This window comes from Protomyctophum bolini, assembly GCF_963924005.1.
Source record: "Protomyctophum bolini genome assembly, chromosome: 17".
Lineage (NCBI taxonomy): Eukaryota > Metazoa > Chordata > Actinopteri > Myctophiformes > Myctophidae > Protomyctophum > Protomyctophum bolini.
Window position 1 is genome coordinate 25,382,240 of NC_137878.1, and position 19,453 is coordinate 25,401,692.

At 42.8% G+C, this 19,453-nt stretch overlaps 1 protein-coding gene across 2 annotated transcripts in view; it reads left to right on the forward strand.

Moving 5' to 3' along the window:
- vars2 (valyl-tRNA synthetase 2, mitochondrial) overlaps positions 1 to 18,914 on the forward strand; it is a 32,044-nt gene extending 13,130 nt beyond the window's left edge. The window contains exons 15-30 of one of the 2 annotated variants that reach the window (XM_080788100.1): positions 2,210 to 2,291; positions 2,431 to 2,507; positions 3,794 to 3,881; positions 5,190 to 5,283; positions 5,601 to 5,671; positions 6,942 to 7,067; positions 7,898 to 8,002; positions 9,259 to 9,327; positions 9,471 to 9,549; positions 10,186 to 10,316; positions 12,339 to 12,491; positions 12,890 to 13,204; positions 13,785 to 13,896; positions 15,319 to 15,509; positions 16,789 to 16,938; positions 17,575 to 18,914. In XM_080788100.1, coding sequence (XP_080644226.1) covers positions 2,210 to 2,291; positions 2,431 to 2,507; positions 3,794 to 3,881; positions 5,190 to 5,283; positions 5,601 to 5,671; positions 6,942 to 7,067; positions 7,898 to 8,002; positions 9,259 to 9,327; positions 9,471 to 9,549; positions 10,186 to 10,316; positions 12,339 to 12,491; positions 12,890 to 13,204; positions 13,785 to 13,896; positions 15,319 to 15,509; positions 16,789 to 16,938; positions 17,575 to 17,649 — 1,918 coding nt within the window. In that variant the 3' untranslated portion in view covers positions 17,650 to 18,914. The remainder of the gene's footprint in view (positions 1 to 2,209; positions 2,292 to 2,430; positions 2,508 to 3,793; positions 3,882 to 5,189; positions 5,284 to 5,600; positions 5,672 to 6,941; positions 7,068 to 7,897; positions 8,003 to 9,258; positions 9,328 to 9,470; positions 9,550 to 10,185; positions 10,317 to 12,338; positions 12,492 to 12,889; positions 13,205 to 13,784; positions 13,897 to 15,318; positions 15,510 to 16,788; positions 16,939 to 17,574) is intronic. The other variant, XM_080788101.1, reaches the window with a different exon arrangement.
- The last annotated feature ends 539 nt before the right edge of the window (positions 18,915 to 19,453 follow it).

Below are 19,453 nucleotides of genomic sequence, written 5' to 3' on the forward strand. Positions count from 1 at the left end.
CTCACTTTGCATGTTGCTTTGCCACTCTATTTGCCACTCGATGTGCCATTCACTTTACCCATATGGAAAAAAAAGTAGAAGAAACATATATGTTGTCCTGTTGCCTCCAATAGTAAGTATTTACATTTTTTATGTATGTCATTTACATGTATGTCATGTAAAGTACATACTAGATTTTATATGTGAACTCTTGAAAGTGGCACCTTTCATACAATCCTCATATAAGACAATAAAGTGAATCATGTATGAATCAAGTAAACAACATCTATGTGATCTATGAGGTAAGTACATGGCAAACTGTATTTTCCTTACATGTTCCATACAATGTTTGTAGTTTTAAATTATATGAGATATATCCTTTCCATATATAAAAAAAATACCATTATAGTATGTATTTTATAGTTTGTAACCATTTAATTTACAAGAAAAGTATGCTTCTTTTATATGATTTTTATAACATTGTTATATGTCAGCCAATACATTATACCTTATAGTTATAAAAAAAACATATGTTTTATCTATGACTATATATAAGTTTTTATATGTGAAGTGTATGATAGGTATAAAAAACATATGCGCTATAGACCCCTGGGAGATAGTTGCTGAGATAGAGCACCACACCTACTATACCATCAACTCCCAATTCTTCCCGCATCACTTGCCGCACCCAAGCTGTGCTACTCATACGCTGAGTTGCCAGTGCCCAGGATCGAACCCACGAACTTGTGGTCTTAAGGCGAGAGCTCTACCGACTGAGCTACCCAGACACATCCTGACATATGTGAAGTGTTTGATATGCTCTCTTTATGTTTTTTGTTTTTTTTAGAAGATTCTTATAAGTTACCATAGCAGTATAAAATAAAATGCATTGGGAGGTACATGGGGGGACAATGGTGGTGACACTGGCTGGGGGGGCACTGGCTGGGGGGGCACTGGGGGCTTGTGTCACACTGGGGGGACACTGGCTGGGGAGGACACTGGCTGGGGGGGGGGCATCACACTGGGGGGGCACTGGGTGGGGGGTGTCACACTGGGGGGGTCACTGGCTGGGGAGGACACTGGCTGGGGGGGGGGCACTGGGTGGGGGGATCTTAAATAATGTAGGAGTCATAAAATGTAAAAGGGAATACAACTCATTATTTTGTCATCTCATGTTATTTCATTGTAAGATTAGGTTTTGTTTAATTTGGATGTCTCTGTGACATACATGGCCTGTATTGTATGGTTTCTATACAATATCCTATCAGATTTTGGTTTCACTGATGTTTGCCCAACTCTACAAGTTTGACAACACACATATGTATTTCAATTTATACTAATTTACTAAGAATATTGTATGTGGATTTACCGTCACATATAGGTCTTATAAGATACAAAATTATATAGGTTTCACTTTACAAAAACTTACTATGGCTCTTATATGTGCTTTGACTGTTATATATAGTTCCTATAAATGACAAAATTATATAAGTTTCACTTTACAAAAACGTACTATGGCTCTTATATGTGCTTTGACTGTTTTATATAGTTCCTATAAATGACAAAATTATATAAGTTTCACTTTACAAAAAAATACTATGGATCTTATATGTGCTTTGACTGTTTTATATAGTTCCTATAAATGACAAAATTATATAAGTTTCACTTTACAAAAAAATACTATGGATCTTATATCTGCTTTGACTGTCATATATATTAACTACAAGTTTCATGTAAAACATATACAAATTTAGTATTTTTTTTTCCATATGGGTAAGCATGCGCATACCCTCTATAGTGGCAACACCCACTAAATCCCCATGAAATCCTTGTTTTTTTTAACCCATTTTGGTGTTTTAAGCATCACGTTATACTTTAGCTATTGAAAAATAGCAGATCTACAAGTTCACAGCGCTACGAGCTTGTAGATCTGCTATTTTTTTTAAATCTTGAAAATGTTGTGCAAATCTTTCAGTTTTTAACTCTTTGCTTCTGGGAGGTCCCTGGAACAACATGTTTTCAGATGGGGGTCGGCGGCCAATTACAGATAATCTTGGGGGTCCTTGACATGGAATAGTTTGAGAACGACTGATATAGAAACATTCAGAAAACTGTCAGGATTTAAAAGAATCGTCCTCGGGTCTAAATGGGTTAATCTTCTAATAATAACCTTTCCTTCCTCCCTCCCTTCCATCCATCCATCCATCCTTCCCCCCCGACCCTCTTTCAGCCGTTCGGGGGACATCATTGAGCCCATGTTGAAGGAGCAGTGGTTTGTGCGATGTGATCAAATGGCTAAACGGGCCATCCAGGTAATAGGAGTTGATCATTGTGACTTTGTGCTTTTTCTAGGTCAGCCTTTATCCATGTAATCCATTGAAATTGTGAATGATGTGGCCTGTAGGACTGTCTCAATACCATGGCTTGGCTCTCACTTTCTCTGCCCTGCAGGCGGTGGAGGACGGCCAGTTGGAGATCATCCCCCACTTCTACACTAAGACGTGGAAGAACTGGCTCTCTAACATCAAGTATGTGCCTGGGTCTTTATGCTTCACACCATTCTAGAATATTATACACTGGGATCCTCTATGACAGGGGTTCCCAAAGTTTTATCACGATAAGGTCAGGATCCCCCCAAAAAACTGTCTGCCAACACCCCCCTATTGTGAAATGGCTTCGTAATGGTAACGACACAAGAGTTCTAGGCACCGAAGGCTGTGTATAAGCATCCAAATGAAATACGAAAGAACACTGTTCACGTAGAAAAGGCCTGTCCTCAACATAGATGGTTGTATTTAACCCATTCTGTTTAAGCATTATTTTATACTTTAGCTATTGACAAATAGCAGATCTACAAGATCATAGCTACGAGCTTGTAGATCTCCTATTTTTGAAAATGTGGCGCAAATCTTTGAATATATATTCTTATTTCTTTCACAGCGAACATTTTTTACTCAGATCTTTGCTTCTGGGGGTCCCTGGAACAACATACTTTCAGATGGGGGTCGGCGGCCAAGTACATATAATTTTGGGGGTCCTTGACATGAAAATGTTTGAGAACCACTGACATAGAAACATAGGGTTTTTCAGAAAACTGCCAGGATTTAGAAGGCATTTGTAGAATCGTCCTCAGGTCTAAATGGGTTAATGAGGATAGTCCAAGGCCAACGGCCAAAGCGTCTTTGGTATTATGACTGATGCTGCTGCATTAAAGCACTTGAACTTGAGTGCGAATTGTGATGAGACTGTATCTAATGAGGAGTTAGTTTCAGGGACGCTAGGTTGAATGTGGTTAAATGGTAAATGGTGCATTTATATAGCGCCTTTATCCAATGCGCTTTACATAGACTGTGCATTACATTCACCCATTCACACACACATTCATACACCGATGGCGGAGAAAACCATTGCAAGGCACCAACCAGCACATCAGGAGCAATTAGGGGTTCAGTCAGTGTCTTTGGTTCAAGGACACTTCGACACTAACTCTGGGGGAGCCCGGGTTCGAACTAGCAACCTTGCGGTTACCATCCAGCCACTCTACCGCTGAGCCACCGCCACCCTGTTAATCTGTGTGTTCTAGTGTGAGAGGGGGGAAAAACTGTGTCCTGTGTCCTCATCCCAGCTTGACTGACGTCAGTACTGAGTGACACTGACAGGCTCTGGGATTTGGGACAGCAGCCATCTATCGCTATCGGTGTCCCATCTTTTTTATTTGTTGTTGCCTGGTGTCAAGATGAGATAAAAGACTCGTTGTTATATGACTTATGGGGATGTCAACAATGCACCTCTGTTTGTTTTTCCCCCTTCTCAGCGATTGGTGCATATCCCGGCAGCTTTGGTGGGGCCATCAGATCCCTGCTTATAGAGTGACACTTTCCAATTCTCCCAACAACCAAGAGGTCAGGCGTGTGTCTTATCCTTTTAATTCACCCTTTGTCAGCCTTCTGAATGGTCCCTGACTGACTAACCAGCAGGCTCTTTCTGCCATGTTCCGCCCTGGTTCCGCCTTGTTTATACTACTCTCACCTACGGTCATGAAGTGTGGGTCATGAGTGGATGGAGAGAGAGGATTTTTGTCTGGTTACGCAAGCCTAGTTCAGTCGTCCACTGTCATTACAATGGCATAACCCACACGGTCTCTGTTGTGTGTTGTCCCTGGCTGGAGCTGTGGGTGTGATTACAAGTGGTGTAAAGTAACTAAGTACTTTTACTTAAGTACAATTTTGAGGTATTTGTACTTTAATTGAGTATTTCCAATTTCCACTACATACATCTCGGAGCCAAAATTGTATATTTTACTTCACTACAATTATTTGAAAACTTTAGTTACTAGTTACTTTGGAGATTAATTTTGATGAGAAAACATACATTAACCACTTCAACCCTGTACATTTAGGCCATTTTAAAATTTTGTACACATTTTTAACTTGTGAAATGGGACATTCTGCAATATGAGTACTTTTACTTTTAGTACTTTAAGTACATTTTGATGCAGATACTTTTGTACTTTTAGTCAAGTACATTTTCAATTCCGTACTTTTACTTGTAACGAAGTAGTTCTAAGTAAAACAATTGTGTACTTTTTCCACCACTAGTGATTACCCACACTGTGTCTGTTGTGTGTTGTCCCTGGCTATAGAGCGTCGCAGTCCCGCCCCCTTTCAGAACAACGAGTGGCCCAGGAAATTAATCCCAATGCATTTTTCCCATAGGCATTTCAAAACGTATTTATTTAAAGACCTTTTAAGTGTCGTACGAAGCCAACTCTTGCTGTGACAAATCATGACAACACACACAATTTTTCGGGCCAAACAAAGAATTAGAAAGTCGAAAAAAACGGCAGGTTACAACAACTTTTTTGTTGTTTTTCTTATTTGTAATTATTTGTTTGCTCCAAAATATTGTGTGTGTTGTCATGATTTGTCACGACAATAAATACTTTTTGAAATGCCTATGGGAAAAATGCATTGGGATTCATTTCCTGGGCCACTCGTTGTTCTGAAAGGGGGAGGGACTGCGACACTCTATAGTGGTGGGTGTGATAACCCACACTGTGTCTGGTCTGTGTCGTCCCTCCCTGGTTAGGAGGCTAGGATCTGTGGGTGTGATAACCCACACTGTGTCTGGTCTGTGTCGGCCCTCCCTGGTTAGGAGGCTAGGATCTGTGGGTGATAACCCACACTGTGTCTGGTCTGTGTCCCTGGCAGGAGCTGTGGGTGTGGGGTCGGAGTGAGGAGGAGGCCAGGCAGAGAGCTGCTGCGAAATATGGAGTATCGGCCGACTCTGTGACCTTGACTCAGGGTAGGGCGGGTCCTCATATTGCACCTGAACCCCTTGATTTAACCTGGGATGTGCGTGCACCTCCTGACCACTTCTCCTCGTCTGCACCCGTCACCATTAACTGCTTATTTTACACTTTTAACCACGTTTAATAATGTTTTATGTAAGTCGGTAGGTAGGAGTAAGGTTTACGGTAGCCTATATACAGTATGTCTAAAGAGTTTCATAACATTTGCAGGAAAACAGGCATTTATTTACAGTACAGGAAGAATTTATAGGCTTGATTACATTAATGAGCATTGACACTAATGTTGCATCTCTTTATGTCTACTCACTAGACTCTGATGTGTTGGATACGTGGTTCTCGTCGGGCCTTTTCCCCTTCGCCATGCTGGGCTGGCCACAGCAGGTACTGGACCTTCTCCCTGTTGTCGTTTCATCAGCTCAAGAGCCCACCCTAGTCTCGCGTTGCCAGACTGTGGTTGACTCTCGCAATTTCCAAATGCTTTCTTTCATACAGTCTGGAGCAACGGAAGAGAGGATCATCCCTAATATGTTCCCCAGGTTCTATGTTCCCCAGGTTCTACAGTATGTTCCCCACTCCTTCCGCCCCCCAAAAAAGGTTCTATGTTCCCCGCTCAACTAAAAAGAGGTTCTATGTTCCCCACTTAAAAAAGGTTCTATGTTCCCCGCTCAACCATAAAAAGGTTTTATGTTCCCCACTATGGCTCTGCACTCGACCAAAAAAGGTTCTACAGTATGTTCCCCACTCAACCATAGGAGGTGGCCGGAAGAGCTGTCATGAGTAAAATATAAAGCGGAAGTGGATACTGGTCTGCTCCCCACTTCGGTTTCGTCTTTACAGTCGCGCAAATGTATTCTAATATAAATATAATATTATTTTTGGATACTTCACTCTACTTACTATATTTCAAAGACAGACTACAGTTCTTGGAAGGGGGAAAAGTACAAGCCCTATTTCAAATATAGTGAGGAAAATAGCACATCTATACATTTGTAGATCTGTTTATTTTACCTATTTATTTGTTTTGAAAATCGTTTTGGAAAATGACATAATTTTAATACAGCAATGCATTGTTATAAAAAAACAAAAATGCATTTTAATGTTTTTTAAAAGCAACTTTAATTCAAGTACCAACTTAGTAGTTGAGTAATATTTAACCAGGAGTACATGGACGTGTGCACACATAGACATCAAAGGGGGCTTCAGCCCCACCCTTTTACCCGTCTGTAAAACAACTGCCCTCTCCAGACCATGAATGCAGCATTTGCTACATGGTGAAAGAAATGCACATGCCCCTCCTCTCCTATCCATGCCATACCGGAAGGCAGCATTCAGGAGATTTATTTTTCTTTTTCCGAAGTATGCTGAACTTGAATGCAGCATTTTGCATTGAACTAATTTGTTTCGAAATCCATGTCGTTACACACCACATCTCCACTAGCTAAAGAGTGCAGGGTTGTGCCCCGAAAATAGCTGATCTACAAGCTCTCAATTTTGGGCCAAAAGTGCCCTCTTATGGGATTTCAGCCCCCTGGCCTCTCCAACACTCTGCACGTGCCTGTTGGAGTATCTATACTTTGACTCAAGTACTGATCATGTAAGTCACTCTTTGTACAACTATTAACTACACTTTTAACTACACTCTTTTCCACAGACTAGCGACTTCCAGAAGCACTACCCTAACTCCGTTTTGGAGACGGGAAGTGACCTCATCTTCTTCTGGGTGGCACGGATGGTGATGCTGGGTACAGAGCTGACTGGCCAGTTGCCCTTCAAACAGGTACATTTGGTTTCGTCATACATGCAGCGTACAATCTTTAGGACTGACTGTTACTCACACACTGTTTTTTTGGAAGTTTATCGGATTCAGAATTGTTTATTCAGACATGTGGGTGGCTTCTTTCCTTTGGTTGGTGTGGCACCGACATGGGCACGAGTAATGCAACTCGCTAATAGTCTTCTATCCATCCATCCATCTTCAACCGCTTATCCGTAGTCGGGTCGCGGGGGGAAACAGCTCCACCAGAGAGATCCAGACATTCCCTCTCGAGTCCAGAGCAACATTAGTGACTTCCTCCTGGGGGATCCCGAGGTGTTCCAAGGCCAGTGAGTGGATGTAATCCCTCCATCTGCGCCTTGGTCTGCCCCGGGGTCTCCTCCCAGTCTTCTCTACTAGTTCACAATATGTGGGCAACGCCTTGTGAGGTTGTAGATCGGCTATTTCCGTTGAACGGACGCGTATGTACAATGAAGTATGGATCCGGGAACAGACAGAGACACGTCTTTAGAAATCAGAATTGCATTTCGAACAACGTGATTCAAATTTGATTTGCAAAATTGAGTTTCCATGGGGTTTTTTTTTGTCTGTACAGACTTGATTAAACATTTGATTCCAATCTGGATTGGCCAAAAATAAAAATATTTGGGCTGCCAGTGTGAACATATTTGAACGGCAAAAACCTCAAATTCAAATCACCGAAGCAGAACATGGTCAGGTCACACTGACTCACTTCGTAAACTCCCTGTCGTCTGTGTTTGTCTGTCTCTCTCTCTCTCTCTCTCTCTCTCTCTCTCTCTCTCTCTCTATCTCTCTCTCTCTCTCTTTCTCAGGTGCTCCTCCATTCTCTGGTGAGAGATAAACATGGAAGGAAAATGAGCAAATCTCTGGGGAACGTCATTGACCCTTTAGACATCATCTCTGGCATCTCTCTGGAGGTACGCGGCCTGTGGGCTCAACCTTTTTATGACTCACTATTATTTATCACATCGAAGGGGCAGCCCGGCCACTAAATCGTCTTGGACTGCTGGAAGGAAGGAGGCTATACTGTCACAGAATTGATCAGCTTGTTCTGGCTAGTGGCTTCACGTTAACCCATTTTGGGCGGGAAGTTCCGGGAACCCCTTTTGGTGTTTTAAGCATTATATTATACTTTAGCTATTGAAAAATAGCAGATCTACAGGTCTGCTATTTTTCTGCTATAGGTCTGCTATTTTTGAAAGATCGTGAAAATGTGGCCCAAATGTTTGAATATATTCTTTCAAGCAAACGTTTTTAACTCAAATCTTTGCTTCTGAGGGGTTCCTGGAACAACATATTTTCAGATGGAGGTCGGCGGCCAATTACATATATCTTTGGAAGTCCTTGACATGAAATAGTTTGAGAAATATTGACATAGAAACAGAAAACTGTCAGAATTTAGAAGACATTTGTAGAATTAGGTCTAAATGGGTTAAGGCTGATTTATGCTTCCTTGCACAACACTTTGGCTCAACAGAAATTCCATAGCTTCAGATAGGGCCCTATGAAACTACAGGCTACACACACACACACACACACACACACACACACACACACACACACACACACACTCACACACTTCAATGTCCTGTCTTTCATGTTGCTGCTGTCGTGGCAGGAAACCTTGTATCTCCAAATTGAAAAACCTTTTGATGTGTTTGTTCATTGTTGTAAACGAATGCCCTACTTCGGCGTGCAAAGAGTGCTGTACAAAAGTAGCTAAAATAGCCGATCTACAAGCTTAAAATGTTGCGTGAGGTGTTCTTGCAGCGCTTTAAACTTTGTAGATCTGTTTTAGCTGTTTTTGACAAATTGGAAAGTGAGAATGAAGTCTGTCTGTGGGTTCTATAAATATTTAACCAATGGAAAGTATTAACAATCGCATGTACAACTACATTGGAACACAACGTTCTTTTCTCAATTTCTTGAAAAGTTATATGGTTTTCACTGGAGCTTTCCACCCAACAGCGACACTATCTTTGCTCTAGGATAGAACAGGCGGATAGCATGCATCAGTGCCTTTTACAGCAAATCTAACAAAAGAAGCTCTCAGGGAAACAAAGCGTTTGATGCCCCTGATCCTCTGTGATTCACCCCCCACCCCGCTCAAGGAGAAGATAAATACCACCTGGTCATAAAATGTGTCCTGCTTATTGTCCTGTGTCTGCCACAGAGTCTTCAAGAGAAAGTCAGGCAGGGGAACACTGACCCGAGGGAGACCACAGTTGCCATGGAAGCGCAGGTTAGCCCCCTTCTTGCCTTCTGCCACTATCGCTGTCTGTCTGTACCCCATCAGTAATTTGTGGCGGTTCTGCCTGACCGAGTGTACTTCATTACATCTACTCCATCTCTCTCTCTCTCTCTGCCTCATCTCCCTGTCCACAGAAGAAAGACTTCCCTAAGGGGATACCAGAGTGTGGGACGGATGCCCTGCGCTTTGCTCTATGCTCTTACAAGGCACAGGGTGAGTAGACCCAGTGGTTCTCAAGCCTTTTTTTTCATTTAAAAGACCCCTAGTTTGTTACGCACTACTAGACCCTGGAACCCCATGAGCCACGAGTGTGCAAATGGAACCATTACCAGGTCCATTGGTTCCATTTGCTTTTGAGTTAGACTTTTAACGGGGCCGTTTGGCTCCAAGGTTTGGTTCCTATAACTCAATCGTTTAGCTGGGGAGGGGGGGCGACCTCTCAAGGACCCTCTGGACTGGCACTTTGAGAACCAGTACTCTAAAACCTTATCTCACGGAGACGCCAGAATGTCATTTAATTTCAAATCACTTTATGACCTACAAGCTTGTAGGTCTGCTATTTTTGAAAAATCACGAAAATGTGGCGCAAACCTTTGAATATATATTCTTTCAGAGCGAACGTTTTTAACTCAAATCTTTGCTTCTGGGGACGTCCCTGTAACTACATATTTCCAGATGGGGGTCAGCGGCCAATTACATATGATTTTTGGGGTCGTTGACATGAAATATTGAGAACCACTGATACAGAAACATGAGGTTTTTCAGAAAAAAATACATTTTAAAAATATTTGTTTTAAATGTCGACGTTAGGCCTAAATGGGCTAATTCACGGGTGTGACTCATCCCCAGGAGAGGACATCAGTCTGTCGGTGTCTCAGGTGCTGAGCTGCAGGCACTTCTGCAACAAGATGTGGCAGACGGTGAGGTTCACACTGGGAGTGTTGGCCGACGACGGGACAGAGCCGAGCGTGCTGGCAGAGGTAATGGAGCCTGAACAAAGACAACCGTCTGGTTATTTACTCAGACATTTATTATACCGGTACTCAGAATGACATGATGTATCTATCTGTTCATTTCTTCAAACATTTATACCGGTACTCAAAATGACACGGCATATTTTTCTTTGACGAATGAGCTTCTTCTTCTGCTTGCTGTTGTACAACAGGGTGTATTTCAATCAGATTGCATGCTCAGAATTTAATATCAGTACGCAAAAGGTTTATGCTAAAAACTTAGGATACACTAAATATAGTGCATGAAATGCGCTGTATTCACATTGCATTTATGTAGTGTCCATTTATTAATATTATGCATTGTCCCGTCTAAATAAACAAATAAAGTAAGTATATTATACAGTAATTTCTAATATTAACATCCACTATGATAAACTAAATGAATACAGGATATACACAGATGTAAAAAACAACAACACACAATGGTTTAGTCTTGATTGAAATAAAACAGGTTCCCAAGCTCTTGAAAGTGTTCGTGGTCCACCCATCTGACCGCTCATTATTTACTGCAGTGGTTCCCAAACTTTTTCATGTCAAGGACCCCCAAATTGACATTTATTAACCAGAGGACCCCCCATTTGCGAAGATACAGCAGGGACCTCCATAAGAGAAGATTTTTACGGCTCTAGCAGTGATTCTCAACCCGGTTTAATTTCAAGGACCCCCAGTTTGACGTGCATTCAATTTACAATTACAATTTACAATTTAGGCATTTAGCAGACGCTCTTAATCCAGAGCGACTTACATTAAGCAAGAACAAAAGCATGGGAATACATCACATAAAGACATTTATCATGAAACATGCGTAGCTAAGAAAGTAACAGTGGAATATCTATAATGAAACTATACATATAAGCTATACATCTATACTACTATGCTACACATATGTACTATGACGTGCTATGACTACTAGAATTGCTATCTAAGGGGGTGGGGTAAGTGCTATGGGCCATGATGGAGTCTGAAAAGGTGGGTTTTCAGACTACGGCGGAAGATTGGGAGTGATGCTGCAGTTCTGACTGCAATGGGAAGTGCATTCCACAGTTTTGGAGCCAGAAGGGAGAAGAGTTTGGGACGTGTGGAGCGTTGTCCCGGCGTTTTTAGTGAGGGTACTTCCAGCTTCCCTGCGTTGGCTGATCTGAGTGAGCGGGAGGGTTTGTAGGGTTCGATCATACTTGCAAGATATGGGGGAGCCATACCTTTGGTTGCTTTGAATGCCAGCATCAGGGTTTTGTATTCTGTGCGGGCAGCGACCGGGAGCCAGTGGAGGGAGCGGAGCAGGGGGGAGACATGTGAGAATTTTGGCTGGTTGAAGACCAAGCGAGCTGCAGCATTTTGGATCAGCTGGAGAGGCTTAAGTGCACATGCTGGTAGGCCAGTAAGGAGGGAGTTACAATAGTCAAGTTTTGACAAGACTGTTGTCTGGATTAGGAGCTGGGCTGATTCCTGGGTGAGGAACGGTCTAATTCGTCGTATGTTATAGAGTGTGAACCTACAGGATCGAGTGACAGCTGTGATGTGAGTTTTGAACGAGAGCTGACTGTCCAGGACAACACCAAGATTCCTGGCTGTTGGGACAGACGTTACCAGGGCGTTGTCTATGGAGATAGTTAGCTCCCGCATAGGGCAGGACTTAGCTGGGAAGAAGAGAAGCTCAGTCTTGTCTGGGTTCAGTTTGAGGTGGTTGGAGGACATCCACTGTGAGATGTCAGCCAGGCATGCGGTGATGCGCTCTTCCACCTGAGTGGCAGAGGGGGGGAAGGATAGAAACAGTTGTGTGTCATCGGCGTAGCAGTGATAGGATATATTGTGAGCAGAGATGATAGTGCCAAGGGATTCGTCTACGGACCCCCCAATTTAATGGCATTTCTATCTCTGGGACCTCCAATTTATATTGTAAAATCAATGCTAATTTAACTCTGAGAGCGTACAGGTCCATTTGGTAACTTTGGTAACCACTGATTTACTGTACCCTTCCACTTCTTTCAGACGTCTCCTGTGAGCAGCCTGGACCGGTGGGTGTGTTCCAGACTCTACAGCACCGTCCGACAGTGTGAGCAAGGCTTCGAGGCATATGAGCTCCACATGGTCACGTCCGCCGTCCATTCTTTCTGGGTGCACAATCTCTGCGACGTTTACTTGGTGAGAGTCAGAGAGGACCACGGCTTTGTAAAGCCTGACTCTTTTTGACTCGTTTTGTTGCTGGTGAAAATAGCCGATGTACAAGGTTGGGAGCTTGTGTGAGTGTGAGTTTGTATGTGAGAGTGTGAGAGTCTGTGACTCAGGAGGTCATCTGGAAACCGGAAGGTTCCTGTCTCGATCTCTGGCACTAGTACACGTGTGACGTGTCCTTGAGCGAGACGCCGGACCCCAGACTGCTCCCTACGGGCATGGTTGGCGCCTTGCATAGCTTCCTCTGCCCTGTGTGTGAAGTGTGAATGTGAGGCATGCTTCACCAAGCACGAAACTCTAAACAAATTCAGTTTATTTTACAATCTTGTACACCTCTCTCTCTTTCTCTGTGCTTATTGGTGCTGTAGGAGTGCATAAAGCCTCTGCTGAGCCAGCAGGATTCCGGGGCAGCGAGCCAGATGTGTACGCCGGGGCACAGCAGCGAGCGGGAGGGGCAGCAGGTGGCAGCGAGCCAGACGCGTACGGGGCACAGCGAGGGGGAGGGGCAGGTGGCCAGGAGCGTTCTGTACCACTGTGTGTCCGTCTCTCTGGCCCTGCTCTCGCCCGTCATGCCCTTCCTCACCGAGGAGCTGTGGCAGAGGCTCCGCCCGTTCGTTAGCGAGGCCGACGACAACGCCACCGACAGCTTGTGTTTGCAACCTTACCCAACGTCCTCTCAGCTGGTAGGAGACCGTGAGGCATATTCACTTTAGAAATAAAGACACTTTAGTAATTAACCCAAATACCTTTGGGTATACAGTTTTCTGAAAAACCCCATGTTAGTCGTTCTCAAACATTTTCATGTCAAGGACCCAAAAGAATATGTATTTGGCCGCAGACCCCCATCTGAAAATATGTAGTTCCAGGGGGACCCCCAGAAGCTAAAATTTTAGTTAAAAAAGTTCGCTCTGAAAGAATATATATTCAAAGATTTGCGCCACCTTTTCAAGATTTTTCAAAAATATCAGATCTACAAGCTCGTAGTGCAGCACTTGGTGCCGCACTATGAGCTTGTAGATCTGATATTTTTCAATAGCTAAAGTGTAACATAATGCTTAAAACACCAAAAAGTGTCCAAATATGAGAAAGATTGATATAGTTGTGTCCATGTTTATATCATCACTGTGATTTGACATTAGTAAGTAATGTGAGTCCTGGGGTTATTTGTATTTTATTTTCAAATGTTCTTTCTTTTCCCAATCCCCCCTCCCTTCCTCCATTCCTTTGTCTGACTCTGTTTTTTCAACCGTTCCATCGTTCCAGGCACACTGGCATTTCCCTGAAGAGGAAAGAGATTTTACTCTCGTACAGGACGTGGTCAGAGTCGCCAGGTCCCTGCGAGCCCAGTGTGGCATGACCAAAGAGAAGCCTGACAGTAAGTTTGTCCTAAGATCAGTGATGTAAATAGGAGTCCCAGGATGCAGGGATGGTCTTTTAGATGAGTCCCAGGGACATTTCATGAGTCCCACTTCAACAACGTCAGTTACAAATTTAACTCCCATTTCATTTTATGTGGTTATAATTCAATTCAAATGTATTAAAGTGGCTCAAGACACTTTACATATAGAGCATGGTGTGGTTATATTCATGTAGAAAACAGAAGAAGAAATGATTATTATAACTAAAGCTAGCAAAATAAACTAGAATAAAAGAACAGTACAGTAGGACAGTAGTGCATCCCGTGGATGCAGAGGTCGTTGTTTTATTGCGTCCCTTAACTATAAACTGTGTTTTGGGATGCAAAATGCACACTATTTTAATCTCTGTAAGGTAGCTGGGTGTTTTGAAAACTGCAGGGGTAACGGATACACAGCTGTATAAAGGAAAAGGGTCAAACTCATAAAGGTCTTGTTTAACTAAAGGTCGGAGTTTAACTATTCAATATAAGTGAGCCTTGCCGAGCTGCGAGGCCCAGCAGGATGCCTATCTCCTGTTTCTATACCGCGAGGCAGCTTGGTTTACAAGTGCACCCCCTGGACATGACTAGCTAGTATGTCACAGGGACTTAATGTACCCCAATCCAACCCTTGATGCTGAGTGCCAAGCAGGGAGGCACTGGGTCCCATTTCTCAGAGTCTTTGGTATGATCTGGCCGAGGAATCGGTAACTCCGACCTCCAGTCTCAGAGCGGACACTCTAGTCCAACCACAAGGCCACTGAGCTGGTCTATATGCCATAACGCAAGACATTTTCCACCAGGCCTTCATCGTTGTGTGAAACTACGGCCGAAAACATTTTGTGTTTTCAATAGCTGTAGACTAAATAGACTTTTCTCATACTAATGTTTTATAGACCACTAGGACAATGCAGCAGTTAGTCAGAGTGCAGTGGAATACCTACACACGGTAATGGTACATTATAAAATCCTCTGAATGCATTTACTGTGTAATAGAATCATTACACAGAAAAGTAATGTTAGCTGTAAATGGTAAATGGTGCATTTATATAGCACCTGCTTTACATAGATTGTGCATTACATTCACCCATTCATACACCGATTGGCGGCGGAAACCATGCAAGGCACCAACCAGCACATCAGGAGCAATTTGGGGTTCAGAGTCTTGCTCAAGGACACTTCGACACTAACTGGGGAAGCCCGGGATCGAACTGGCAACCTTGCGGTTACCATCCGGCCACTCTACCCACCACCGCCAACAAACATTAGCTGTTACACCCTGTAACAGCTATTATTATAAACGAATTGAGCACATGTATTTTTCACATATTTCTGGTTTTACATTTCAGACACGAAAAGCTATTTTCTAACAAATTGTCATTCTTATACTCTGTTCCTCAGTGTGGGTAGTCTGTTCCCCCGACCAAGCACAGACACTCCGTCACTACGGCTCGGCTGTTCAGACCTTAAGTCGTACCTCCAACCTCTACACCCACTGTCCACAGGAAGCCGACGGCTTCACAGCCCCTCCCACTAAAGGGTGCATAGTGGGCGTGGTGGACCACTCGTGTCAGCTACATCTTAATGTTCAGGTAACTCATGTCAGCTACACCTTAACGTTCAGGTAACTCATGTCAGCTACACCTTAATGTTCATATGCCTAACCCTAAACTTATTTCTAACATTATTCTCAGTAAAACAAAATAAAGAATATAAGAACACTGAGCGGTCGGCGTGAGGTTGACATGGAAAATAAATCGAGGGCGAGATGGATTATGGGCAACCGTACCTGATACCATATAAAGTACACACTAACATCATTGTATAGACATACTGCTAGGCCTACTGTATGTGATAGGGCAGTGGATTGGATATGGTTTCCCCACAAATGCAGGACAATGCAAAGTACCTCAATGCAAAGTAACACGAAAGTAGGTCAGTGAATTTATTACCACATAGAGAAGTATGGGTCTGGCACAAACTAACTCCACAACTGTAGCGAATCAGCAGCTGATACTTGAAAGTATGTGAACCCTTTTTGGATTATACAGTTTTTCCTATTTACGAACTGCACGGTTCACGGAGCACCCATTTATTTAAAGAAGAAGCAACGTTTTGTTGATGTGTACTTGTTCGATGTTTTGATTCTAGGTGTGCGGACGTTTTTCGAAACAATTTTATTTTCCTCAAATACATTTTCTGATCAATATCTGTCTGCCGCGAGTCTTGGCGTCCAGGCCAGGGACACTTCAACACACCGATTGGACGAGCAGTGCTGCTGGTTGAACTCACTGATTGTGTTGTACAATGCACTCTGTGATTGGCTGGATGGAATGTTATCTGTGACTTGAAGAGAGAGAGATGGGAGATTGATAATCAGTACAACAACAATGTGGATTAGTTGAATGTTTTTGTCTGTACTGTATTCAAATTGTATCACCTGGAATGTCTTGGTGTTAGTCTAGTTTTAGTCGACTAAATGTCATAAGATTTTAGTTGACTAAATCTACAGTTTATTTAGTCGACTAAAATGTATTTTGGCGGGCCTTGATGCCGTTGTAATGACTGTCTTTACACTTTCTGAAAATAGCTGGTATGCTTGTAGATCAGCATTTTCAGCATGCAACAAAGTGTAAAATGACGTATACTGGATCTCTTCTCCACTAGTCCCTTCCTAACATTTTAGTCTAGTTTATATTTGTTGACGAAATTGTCAGTATATTTTGTCATAGTTTTAGTCATCATGGCTTAGTTTTTATTTCGTTTTTGTCAGTGAAAAAAGGTAGTCGACGGACATTTTCCGTCATAGTATTAGTCGACGAAAACAACACTGAATTGTATACTGTACTGTACTGTATGTCCCCCCACTAGACTGTAATGAATGTAGACAGACACGTCCTTCGGCTGTCCCAGCGCAAAGAGAGGCTCCTTCCCAAGCTGGAGGAATCCCTCTCTCGAACCCGAGTCCCAGGATACTTGGAGAATGTCCCGGAGCGTGTGAGGCAGGACATGAAGAACAAGGTGAACAAAGGGAACGGCTGGGTGGGTGGAATCAACTCTCCAAGGCCTTATTAGAGGAGAATTCCATGCTAGAAGGCTTTCTTACCTTTATTTGTAGTTGTTACGTCCCCACCAAAGAGGTCCAGGTGTTATTTTGTGCAAAAGTGCATTATTGGCTATTTCCCCTAATATAAGCCCTCAATGAATTGAATTGAATGGGGCGTTGTACTAATTCGCTTATTTCCATAGCTCAAAAATCTTATTTTCTTTTTTGTATATATCCTCTATTCATAATGTAAATATGATCCCAAGCGGCACACTTCACTACTTATTTCGATGGAAATTAGCGAATTGGCACAAAAACCCAACCCCCATTGAGGGCTTATATTAGGGGAAATGGCCAATAATGCACTTTTGCACAAAATAACACCTGGACCTCTTTGGTGGGGATGTAACAACTACAAATAAAGGTAAGAAAACCTTCTAGCATGGAATGTGATAATTCTCACATACTTGCAACAATCGCAACAAACAAAACACAAGTTGTGTAGCAGCGAGCTTACACACACTGACGTTTCTAAGGCGTTTAAAGTGCTATATAAATTGATACATAAAAACGCAGTATATTTGCTCATTCTAAAACTTGGGCCTTTTCAGATCGCAGCTTTGGAGCAGGAGTTGAAAACCATTGAGGACCAGCTAATGTCACTGCAGGGACCCAGACAGCAGTGATTTAGAAACGGACATTCACTGGATGTTTCCCTAGATGACATCAGAGCTGAAACTGATGAAGAGATTGGACCACAAAGACCATGGCTGAGGGAAGTAGGGGTGCTGGGGGGTGGGGGAGGGGGTGCTGGAGCACCCCCCCCCCCCCCAGGCACAGCCCCCCCTCGGACAGGGGGGGAAATAATACGTTTGAATCAAAACAGATTTCTGTTACTAGGCCTAATAAATATGCTGTATCACAGTATCGGTGCCTTATGCTGGTTAATTGCCTGTCAGTTTCCTCATGCGTGTGGAGAGGGAAAGTAAAAGCCACTTTTACTGTACACGCACTGTACACGCATTTTGCCGCACGCCCGCACATTCAGCACCTCTTACTGTAAATATCTTCCCGCGGCCATGACAAAGACAATGGGACTGTGTGGTATATTTCCAAGTGTTCTCTGTGTACAGAGGCAGGCAGATAGGAGATGTTCAGGTCCATTTTTTGCAGAGTACAGAAACAGCCGCATAGCTACCCAACGGCCTGACGGTGTCCGGGAGACGAGTGACCCACACAACCAGACATTCAGTTGGCTAGTATAGGCTAAATACATGAATACATCGTGGAGGCATGGGCTCGGTCAGTTGACACCCTGGCCTTTAGTCTCTTGAGACAGACTGTTGACTGACTCTGTCAACAGACAACATCAATTCAAGGAAAAGAGGGCGCTTTTTTAGTTTTTCCTTTATTTTGTCACGATGGGTTCTCAGATTGCCCTGGCCTAGAAGGTAAAAGTCACCTAGACATTCTGTCTCCACATGATTATCACTTCAGCCTTGAACTTTAGAATGTATAAATAGCCCATTTGCTATCTTATCATAGAGAAATGGCCAGTGGCCCTAGGGTTCACTTTAACAACAAGACCTCTTTGGCCAGTTGGAACTTGGTTGAGCAGCTGAAACCAACAATTTGACATGCTTACACTTAAAAAAAATCATAATTTGGCTGTCGAATATGGTTTCTTCTGATACAACAGGACTTTTTGAGACCTTATGTTCACAGGATGAACATTTTTATTTATTTATGATTATTTTCATAGGCTGGATGCCTCTCCACCAGAAATGGTGTGCTGAAAAAAATCCATCACACGAAAGAGGAGAAATAAAGGAATAAAGGAAATAAAGGAAAAAAGGAATTTATATTCATATATTACTATAATAAGCTATGTAATAATGTGATTTAGTATTACCTAATATGTATGCCAGCTATCACAGCTAGGCTGTGCCTTATTGGCCCTTCTACAAATTATTTATGCATGTTGTAATTGTAAATGTATGCTATTAAATGGCATGTGTGCAGCTGTTTTTATAATTTAGTTGTACAGTTGAGTTTTCCACTCCCTCCTGTTGTTGTGACTGACAGTGAGACTGAGTTGTTCTTGTTGTCCTAGTTTATCGTTTTGTTTGTATTGTCCTACTCCTATTCTTATCTCTCTTCTTCGGACTGACTGCACCACAGAAGTCTCCGTGGAGCTGGAGCACGGAGCAGTGTAATACTTGTAGGCTACTATAGTATACATCAGTGGTTCCCAAACTTTTTCATGTCAAGGACCCCCAAATTGACACTATAATTAGCCCTGCGGTCGACCCCCATTTGAAGAGACATGCCAGAGACCCCATAAGAGAAGATTTTTTACTGGCATTTAATGGCATTTCTATCTCTGGGACCCCCAATTTATATTGTAAAAATGTCAATGTTATAATTTAACTCTGAGAGTGTACGGATCCATTTGTACACTCTCAGAGTTACAGACCCATAGGCCTACGG